General features: G+C 45.3%; 1 protein-coding gene across 1 annotated transcript; it reads right to left on the reverse strand.

Annotated features, from left to right (window-relative positions):
• Window positions 1-8,811: 8,811 nt before the first annotated feature.
• On the reverse strand, window positions 8,812-9,609 carry LOC149225471 (uncharacterized). The gene has a single exon (XM_089379941.1). The coding sequence runs from the start codon at window positions 9,607-9,609 to the stop codon at window positions 8,812-8,814; it is 798 nt and encodes a 265-aa protein (XP_089236067.1).
• Window positions 9,610-10,839: the final 1,230 nt, after the last annotated feature.

Below are 10,839 nucleotides of genomic sequence, written 5' to 3' on the forward strand. Positions count from 1 at the left end.
TTGAGCTAATTTAATGCTTCGGCCCAATCCTTCTGCCATAATAACGAAAAGGAATGGGGAGAGAGGGTCTCCCTGCCTAATTCCCTGAGAAGGATGAAAAGGAGAGGAGGGAATACCATTGATCAGAATAGAAAAGAAGGAGGAGGATAAGAGACTCATAACCCATCTTACCCAAGGAGGAGCAAAACCAAAAGCAGTTAGAGTTTTTTTAATGTACAACCAACTTAAGCTGTCAAAAGCTTTTGAAAGATCTATCTTAAGGAGCATACCTGGCTTCTTGGATTGCTTCAGGGAATGGATTATTTCATGAGTTAGGATGATACCATCCGTAATCTGCCGACCTTCAACGTATCCAGATTGCTCAGGCGAAATAATGAGAGGAAGCAGCAATTTGAGCCTAGAAGCGATGATTTTGGAGATTATCTTGTAGATTATATTGCACAGAGCAATAGGCCTGTATTTGTCGGGAGTACTAGGCTGGTCTTCCTTGGGAACCAGGGAAATGAATGTGGCATTCAATCCAGGAAACATCCATCTTAAGGTTCTTGATTCCTCAACCACCTGCCAAACTTCTGTTTTTATCAGTTCCCAGAAATTGTGGAAAATGTTGGAGGTGAATCCATCCGGGCCTGGTGCCTTCCCCGCTTTCAGTTGACGAACTGCCATTTCAACCTCCTGTAAGTCTACAGGCCTGAGAAGAAGTTGGTTATGCTCCTCTGAAATAATTTTGGGAATATTTCGAGTAATTTTTTCTATGGCTCGTGATCTGTCTACATGTGGCTCTTGATGCGCTTGCTTGAAATAGTTTAGAAGTTCGCTTTCAATTTCTTCATGTGTTTCCACCTTAGCCCCCTGCTCATTTTGAATGTGAGTTATGTTGTTATTCATTCTGCATTGGATGGTGGTACTATGAATTTTTTTTTTTTTCGCCATCCTTAAGCCATCTTATTCTCGATTTTTGCCTCCATAGCGTTTCTTCCTGTTTAGCCCTCTCTATGATTTGCGCCTCAAGAACTTTTTCCTGTTCTGATAGGTCATCGGAACGGCCTTCAATGATAATCCTCTGCTGCAGACGTTTCATATCTTGATCGAGGGCGCTCTGAGCCTAGAATATATTACCAAAAGAAGTATGATTCCATTGTTTGATCTTGCCTTTGAGATGCTTGAGCTTCTGCTGAAATTGAAACATCTTTGAACCACTTTGAGGGGAGAAATTGTTCCATTCTGAGTTAATTAAGCTAGTGAAATCCGGATGGGACATCCTGAAAGCCTCGAAGTGAAATGGTCTTCGGATCTTGTTGCCAGGATGAGTCCATTGAAGGGAGATTGGCCAGTGAACAGATCCCGAGTAAGGCAAGATGGAAGCAACAAAGTCTCATCCAATATGAATAACGTTGTCCTAAAGCAAGAATCTGTCCAAATGGGAAGCAATCTAATGCAACCTTGCTCTTTTGTTGCTCCAAGTAAAGCGTCCATTATTGAAAGGCAAGTCAATAAGCCAGTTGTTCTAAATAAATTCTTTTAGGGGTTTCCCTTCCTGATTTCTTCTCTTCCTGCCTCCCTTTTTTTCTTCCAACCTAGCGATGATTTTGAAATCACCCCTTGAAATCCATAATGGGTGCGGCCTATCAGTGTTGATAGCTGAGAGGGTGTTCAGGATTTCTGCTTTATGCATAGCCTCCTGGGGGAAATACACATTGGTTAAAAGCCCGTGTATATTTGTCCCTATGATGTGAAAAATTGCTTGGATGAAATTCTTATTTGCATGGATGTTGTTGATCCTAATAGCTCGGGAGTCCCATAAGATTGCAAGGCCTCCAGATGCCCCATTGACATCCACAGCAGCGGTGACTCCTCCTGGCCAAAATTTTGCTGCAATTCTTTCCAGAGCGCTTGAATTGCATTTGGTTTCTTGCAAGAAAAGGATTTGTGGTTTTTCTTGCATAATCATGTTTTTAAGTAGTCTACCTTTCCCTGGGCCATTGAGCCCTCTGATATTCCATGATATTAACTTCATTGGGAAGGATTATGAAGGGAGTTATAATACTTTGTTAGCTTGGAGTACCTGCCTGACTCCACTAACATTTCTCCTATTCTGATTGTTCGTTGGAGGTTTGTTTTCCTTCCATGCTTTTTGTTATCTTTGGTAATGAATCTCCCATCCCAAGGGTTGCCAGTCTGAATACCTAAAGATTTTTTCCTTTGTGCCCATGAAAGGACCTCCTCCAGATTCTCTAGTTGTCGGTCTAGAATTTTGTCAAAATTTTTTGTTCTACATGCCTGCTCTAGGCCCAGAATGTCTAGTTCCCCAATATCTATACTTTCGGGTTCCTCCTCCATGTGCTGAGATTCATTTAATTCTTCAGTCAGTTCTTCTGCTATTCTGGAATCAGATTGTAAGTTGTCTACCTCCATTCCTTGAGTATTCCATGCTGGGATCTTGTGCTTATCTGAGGAGGAGGTATCGTGGGGTAGAGGATCTTCTTGGAGCGTCTTGGAATCTATATGCTTCGATTGTTTGTTCTTCGTTGCCTCCTTCTTTGGGTGAGCGGGAATTTCAGAGCTAGGGTCATTTTGATGAGCTAATGCTTCAAAGTTGTTGCTCGTTGAAGGCTTGGAGGAGCTGGGTTGAGGCATTTTGGAATTTGAAGCTGATTTCTTGTGGCTTCTCCTTCGACTGGCCACTTTGGTGAAGCCATCAGCTTCAGGCATATCTGGTCCAGCTGGGAATGAGGGTTTTTGAGATAAAGGACAATCCCTGAATAAGTGACCCAGGGCATGACATCTTCTGCACCTAAATGGCACATGTTCATAATCAATCAACTGAACCCATTCAACATCGTCATGGAATAAACTTACCGCATCCGGAAGGGCCTTGTTGAGGTGCATGTAGACGCAGATTCGTGCGTAGGAGGTATATCTTCGGATTTTTGTTTCCTCTGCAACTTTTATAAATTCGCCCAGAACACTACCAATTTCTTGTAGAGAAGTTTCATCCCAATACTCCACGGGAAGCGAGTACAATTAAATCTAGACTGGAGCCCAACTAAGATCCTCCTTATCAGGGTTGAAGCGCTCTACCCATCCTCTGAGAAACAGGCCGGCGACATTGAAGAAATAGGGCCCTCCATCCAGAACCCTGTTCCGGTCTTCCAGGCAGTTAAAAATGGCTGTGAAGAACCCTTTAGGCCCCAGCTATAGGGTGATATGTCCTTTTGGGTTCCATTTCGCTGTTATCCATCCACGTAGTGCCTTCTCAGTCAGCCAAAGTCCTATGAACTTGCCTATCAGAGCATGGTCCCTCATATACTGTATCTGAGCATTGATTTTGTGGCCTGGAAGTACTACTTTTGAACTTTCAGTAGCCACGAGCTTGCATGTTGTTGAGCTAACCTTGGGTTGTTCTTTGTTATCCTGTTTTGCCTTTTGTGAGTTCAGATCCATGCTGTTCTCACTCTGATCCTCTGAGTTGTCGCCTTCCTTATTCTTTTGCCGCTCTTCATCGTCCATTGGGGGAGGCGCTGTGCCCTCCCCCTGGGGGGGATTCATGAAGTTCAAAACTGTCTTGCTGGGATCGAAAAGTCGTGTTTCTGTCAATGTTAGCAGGTTTGCAACTGTCTGGAGAGTCCTTCCATTGCAGAGATCGCCAAAACCCTAGAGTGCAGAGCCCCCGCTTCCAAAAAATAATACTGAACTCAAGGAACTATTTTTTACCAAACCTGTTCTATTTTAATAGATCCCGAGGCCAATTTAAGTTACATTAGTCCCAGGATAGTGGAAAGATGTAAATTACAAGCTATTAAATTTAAAAATCCATGGTTAGTACAACTAACCATAGAAGAAAAAAGAAGAGTTTTGTCTAAAGTAAGCAATTTTCCTTTAAAAATAGCTAGTCAATCTATTGTAGTTGATTTGAATGTGTTTTTTTTCTCGGCAAAGCTAGCTAATCTATTATATTATATACAGGTAAACATTACACTCAAAAAGACAGGCTGCCCAGGGCCAACTGTGGCGCTTTGGGTAGCTGTGCTTGACTTAGAATTCGCCCTCGCAGGGGCAACACTTCCAGTTTATACCAAAACACATGACACAGAGATGTTTCCCGGTAGCAACAAAACGGCCCACGCAGGGGCATCCAACAAAAAGACGCATGACAGACTTTGCCTGGTCTGCTGCCCATACTATAGTAAACGTGAACATGAACAGGAATTGAAAGGAAATAAACATAGATATTTAGCATAATCCAGAAACCAGCCGAGACCTCTAACCTATACTAGACCTGAGAGAGAGAGATGCATGCCCGAGAGATCCTCTGGGAATTAATCTTCAGGTTTTTCCTCAATAATTCTGCACCAGCCTTGGCCTTCTGGGACGCCTGCCCACATTGCCATAGGATCCTGCGCGGGGGCCGGCAGCTCTTGCTCTTGAGGTCGGGTAGGGGCTTGCTGAAGCTCCTTCTCTGAATTACCCTCTGCATTTGATGGCTGCACCACTGGGCGTCTCTCCCTATTGCCCTCTGGAAGTACCTCAGCGGAGACCAGTTGCGGTCCTTCTTCATTCTCCTCTGGAACCTTTGTAAAAAGAACGGAGATGTGTGCGTTAATGCCCGCATTATCCCGCGAGCTTCCCAGGGTAAAAATAACTGAACCAAACACTGGAAGCATGGGCGCTCCATCATTGGAGCTGCCGGCCTCCAAAAACTGACTGGCTGGAATTGGTGTGGCTCCCGCCCTCCTATAGCAATAGTAGCAGCAGCAGTGATGGTGGACATCCGCTGCAGGGGGTCGTGAAGACGCAGCACGCCCAGTACCTCTTCTGCACGGCATTCTTTCACGTAGTCGCACCATGGATTCAACGACGCCGTTAGCTTGTTCCAGAGCAGTGCTTGAGGGCCTGTTGTTACTGCGTTCACTCTCAATTGAGTGCTGTCCCCAAATTGACTCGAGGCAGAGCTCAACTGTACACAAACAAAGCCCATGATAAACAAGCAGGGAGCAAACCTCGTTCGAATGAATGTTGTCGCTCTCAGCATCAAAGGCGCAATAATTTCCCTCAGAGATCTGAGTAGCTTGCTCGGCACTCTGAGCCCATAATAGCAACATTCCATCCCACTTAAACCGGCTAACATTCTCTTGGAGTTTGCCCGCATTGAATTCTCTCTGCAGGCTCGCCATCGTTCCCAGCGTCCTCATTAAGGACTTCGCTATGCTTCTCCCGTCTTAACATCTTGGCGGCGAGGGGCATTAAAGTCCTTTGTCCATCACGTGGCGGCACATGCTGGGCATGTGGCTCCCCATGTCCTGGCTCGATGACACCCGCATCCGGGGAGACAGCTTCTCCTTGGATCAGGCTTTCACATTCCTGGAGCTGTTGCCTGTTAGGAATGATATTCGTGCTTCCGAATAGAAGGGGGAGATCAGTCTCGACCCCAATGTTGGCTAGGAGGTCGGCAATTTTGTTGCCTTCTCTTTTGGTGTGTATAAAGGAGATAGCTCTAGTGTTGCTTAGCTTTTGTGCTATGTCATTTAGCCTTGCTTCTAGTCTCCAGCTGGGAGCTACTTTCCTCGCTTGCGAGCCATTCTGTATACGGGTGGCCATGTTGATAAGAATCCGGGAGTCGCCTTCTACAATCAGGGGTAGAAGATTGAGATTCCAAGCTTGCAGAAGGCCCTGCCAAAGCCCTTCCAACTCTGCTGAGTTATTGGTATCCCACCCCATGTTCCCAAAATATATTTGCATAGGAGTGCCTTCATGGTCCCTCAGGATGCCACCAAACCCAGCTGCTCCTGGATTGCCTTTGGAAGCCCCATCGAAATTAAGCTTATATGAATGTTTAGGGGGGGCTTTCCATTGGCAGCTATCCTTGATGTTGCTATTAGGTGTACTAGTCTTGAGCGTTTCTAGAGGTAACTGCAGCTACCAATTGTCTAGAATGTTATGTTCATTATCTGTGGATGGGAGATCTTCCTTAGTCCAAACTTGAAGCGCCATCGTCTCTTGTATGTTCCTGTGTATCCTGCTCCAGGTTTCTTCAGTAGGAGATCGTTTGTTTTTGAATATGCATTGATTTCTTTCCTTCCAGACATTCCATAGGACGATCCCTGGGATGATACTCCACAAATGGTTGAGGATCTTGCTTTTGTAGGGATGCTTTGGCCATTGTCTTATGGAGTTGATGATGTCGTTTTCCCCTCTGCATCTTTTTTGGCATCGAAAACTGACCTTACCCCAAAGATGATTGGCTAGAGGACAGGTATCCAAGAGGTGTTGGAGAGTTTCTTCACTTTGAAAGCAGTTATGACAAATCGAGGGGCCATGAAAGTTCCGCTTTCTAAGCTTATCCCATGTGAGTATTTTTTTATGTCCTACCAGCCAGAGAAAGTAGGAGATTTTTGGCCAGGGTCCGAGCTCCCATATTTTGCTCCACAAAGGGTCTGGAGGTGTGGGGAAGTTGCATATCACCTTGTAGGCTTCTGAGGTGGTGTAGGATCCCTTGGGTTGGTATCCCCACCTGAGGATATCCCCACTGTTATCCTGCCTTATACTTCTTTTCCTTAGCTCGATCCTCAACTCTTCTTCCTTCCGAGCATTTGTGCTATTGAGAATTTGGTTGCTCTGTTTCCATTTTCTAAAACCATGCTCCATCTCCGGCGACCAGAATTGGTGAACTTTTTCCTGCTGTTGCGCCTGCCGATCTGGTATCAAAGAAGGGTGAAGAACATTTTGGAGTTTGGGCATTTGGTTCCAGGCATCAGTCCAAAATCTTGCGGTGCGTCCATTCCTAATTTCCCCGAAGCTGTGCTTTTGAATTAACTGATAATGCTGTTTGGCGGCACTCCATATTAGAGATCCCTTATCGGTAGGAGTGAATCTAATGAGTTCTTCCTGAGGTCTATTTCTGGCATATTTGGCTGTCCAGATTTTGACCCAGGGCTTGTCTGGGTTAGTGATCCATTGCCACTAGATCTTGGCATTCATAATAGAATTATTGTACTCAGGGTCCCTTAACCCAATGCCCCCCTTGTCTTTGGGCATGCATACATTGGTCCATTTCACTAGGGCCCATTTGCGATTGGTGGCTGAGCTGCTCCATAGAAAATTACGTTGAAGGTTTCTTATGCTTTTTAGAACCCACTTTGGCGCTGCAAGAATAGAGAACAAGTACAGAGGCATTGCCTGCAGGACCGATTTGATGAGAACAACTCGACTGGCTAAGTTAAGAGATCTATATGTCCAGAGGTTGAGACGGTTATCAAGTTTCTCAAGAAGGGAGCGCCATGCGGGTTGCTTGATGGCTGATGCCGTGAGGGGAGCGCCCAGGTATTTGGAGGGAAGGGAAGCAGAGGGGAAGCCCAAGATGCGAGTTACAACAGATTTGACCGAAGGTGGGGTATGGAAAAAGAAAACCTGCGATTTAGAGCAGTTGATATGCGTGCCAGAGGCTTCCGAAAAATCCTGGAGGAGGGATTTAAGACGGAGGGCTTCTTGAACAGAGGGATAACCAAAAAGCATAGTGTCGTCAACGAACTGCTGATGAGAGGTGGCTGAAGAGTTGTGCACAGAGATGCCTTTGATCTGATGAGAATGGAGGGCCTGTTTAATGTGACGACCTAACCCTTCAGCCATAAGAACAAAGAGAAAGGGGGATAAGGGATCCCCTTGCCGGATACCCCTGGAAGGTTTGAAGGGGCGGGAGGGAATGCCATTCACAAGGATAGAAAAATGAGTGGAAGTTATTAGGCTCATGATCCATCGGATCCAAGAGGAGCAGAAACCAAAAGCTTTTAGCATATGATGTATATAATTCCAACTTAGTTTGTCAAATGCCTTGGAAAGATCTAATTTGAGAAGCATACCTGCTTGCTTTGAGTGCTTGAGGGAGTGAATGATCTCGTGAGTGAGTAGAATACCATCCATTATTTGTCGTCCTTCCACATACCCTGACTGTTCCGGAGAGATGAGCCAGGGAAGGAGGGGTTTGAGTCGGTTTGCTATGACTTTTGATATGACTTTGTAAATGACATTGCATAAGGCAATTGGCCTGAATTTATCAGGGGTGATGGAGTCCTCCTCTTTGGGGATGAGAGTGATGAATGTGGAGTTGAGAGAGGGAAGAAGCCAGCGCATAGCCCTGGATTCTTCAACTATCTGCCAGACTTCCTCCTTTATCATATCCCAGAAAGAGTGAAAGAATGTGGTAGTAAATCCATTTGGGCCAGGGGCTTTACCTTCTTTGAGCTGCTTCATTGCCTTATCCACCTCCTGAGGAAGAATAGGGCGCATTAGGAGTTCATTGTGTTCCTCCGTAATGAGCTTTGGAACATTGCTGGTAATTTTGCTAATGGCCTGTCGCCGATCTTCTCTTTTCTCTTGATGTACCTGTTGAAAGTGATTGAGGAGCACCTCTTCAATTTCCTCGTGTGTCTCTACTTTTGCCCCCATTTGGTCTTGGATGAAGGGTATATTGTTGTGCATTCTTTGCTGAACTGTATTTCTGTGGAAGAATTTGGTATTACGTTCCCCCTCCTTCAGCCATCTGACTCTTGACTTTTGCCTCCAGTAGATTTCTTCCTGCTTTCTCCTATCCTCCAACTGGCTATGGATGAGTCGCTCCTGCTCCAGAGTGGCTTCCGTGTGCCCCTCCAAGATAATCTTTTGGTGGAGAACCTCCAGATCCTGAGTTAACTCTTGCTGCGCCTTGAAGATATTTCCAAAGGTTTCCCTGTTCCATCTTTTTAGGTGACTTTTGAGAAATCTTAACTTCTGCTGGAATTGATACATTTTTTCTCCTTCTGGGGGCATGAATGAGGCCTAGGTGGTCTTGACAAAGTCCTTGAAAGTGGGATGCGTAAGCCAGAATCCTTCAAAGCGGAAGGGTCTTTTGATTAAGTTACCTGGTCTTTGCCACTGTAGAGCTATTGGCCAGTGATCCAATCCTGTGTGAGCAAGAATGGCTGCAAATATGTCTCCTCCAAAGTGGACAGCGTTGTCTGAGAGGAGGAAGCGATCCAGTTTGGAGGCGATTTGATGTTTGCTAGCCCTGCGATTACTCCAAGTGAAGGTGCCATTAAAAAACAACATATCTATGAGAGATGTCGATTGGATGAATTCCTTGAAGCGATTGACTTCAGGTTCCATTCTACTCCTCCCTCCTAGCTTCTCTTCAGTGTTAGTAATCATGTTGAAATCCCCAGCAACGATCCAAAGTGGGTGCCTTCTGCTGTTACTTAGAGCTTCAATCGTGTCAAGGAGCGCTACCTTACTTCCGGTGTCTTGTGGGAAGTAAACATTTGATAGGTTGCCATGAATATTGGTGCCCAAAATGTGAAAGGTCGCCTGTATAAGGTAGTGTGCTGCATGAAAATCTGAGAGGGATACCGCTTGGGTATTCCATGCTATTGCTAGCCCTCCTGAAGCTCCGGAGGCGTCTACTGCCACCGAACGACATCCTGGCCAGGCTTTTGACAGAATGCTGCCTAGCGTAGTACTATTACACTTAGTTTCCTGGAGAAAGCACATTTGTGGCTTTTCCTTTTTTATCATGTTTTTTAACATCCTGAGTTTTCCGGGGTTGTTTAGCCCTCTTATATTCCAAGACACCAGCTTCATGATTAACCATTGACAGAGGGCTTGTAGTACTTTTTCAACTTTGCATATCTGCCTGAGTCTACCAGGATTTTCCCGATCTCTATTGTTCTTTGCAAATCTGTCTTTCTTCCTCTTTTTTTTGAGTCCTTCGGGCGCAGATTTCCATCCCATTGGCTTCCTGGCTGTATCCCGAGTTGGTGTTGATGATAGGCTCGTGAGATGATCACTTTGAGCTTATTAAGTTGGTGCTCTGGAATTGAATCGTATGCTTTCTTTTTGCAAGCAAGTTCTAATTCCAAGATGTCTAAGCCATTCAGATCTATGCTTTCTGGCTCTACTTCCATTATTTGCACTTGATTGCTGTCTTCAATGCTGGTCTCTGGATTCTGGGGGAGGTCTGATTTTCCGTCAACTTCCATTTCCTTGAGGATCTCTGCAGTATCTTTCTGATCTCTTTTAAGAATGGTAGGGATGATGATGGGGGACGGAGATTTGGGAGGGGATTTAGATGGAGGGGGAGGTGAAGAGGAAGATGGGTGATCAGGGTTGGCATCAGCATTGGTAGGGAACTCATCTGAGGATTGTCCAAGAATATCAAAGCTGTTCTTGGTTACTGGACCATGGGATTTGTTGGGCTGGGGTTTGTACCCATTTTGGGGTTTTTTGTGAGAGCGCTTCCTGCTAGAGACTTTAGTAAAGCCATATTGGGCAGGGGTATCAGAAGAGTCAGGGAGGCTGATTTGGACATTTTGAGGGAAATCCCTAAAGAGATGTCCTAGGGCATGACATTTTCTACACCGAAATGGAACATGTTCATAGTCGAGAGGCTGGATCCATTCTTCATCTCGATGGGCGAGAGTTACCGACTCTGGAAGAGCTTCATTGAGGCGAATGAAAACACATATTCGAGCGTAGGAGATGTACTTACGAGATTTGGTTTCTTCTGCCGCTCTGATATACTCTCCCACCCCATTTCCGATCCCTCTGAGAATGTCCTCATCCCAGTATTCGTCCGGGAGAGAATATAATCTGATCCAAACTGGCGCCCACGTTAGATCTTCCTTGTCTGGGTTAAATCTGGGGATCCATTCCCGCAGGTATAATCCAGCTGAATTAAAAAAGTAGGGCCCTTCTACTAGTATTCTGTATTTGTCCTCCAGACAGAAAAATATTGCTGTGAAGAAGCCTTTCGGCCCTAGCTGCAGAGTGACATCTCCTTTAGGTTTCCATTTCGCCGCTATCCAACCATAT

This window comes from Pinus tabuliformis, chromosome J, assembly GCF_031772625.1.
Source record: "Pinus tabuliformis cultivar Carrire ecotype Pingquan chromosome J, CPIR1, whole genome shotgun sequence".
NCBI lineage: Eukaryota > Viridiplantae > Streptophyta > Pinopsida > Pinales > Pinaceae > Pinus > Pinus tabuliformis.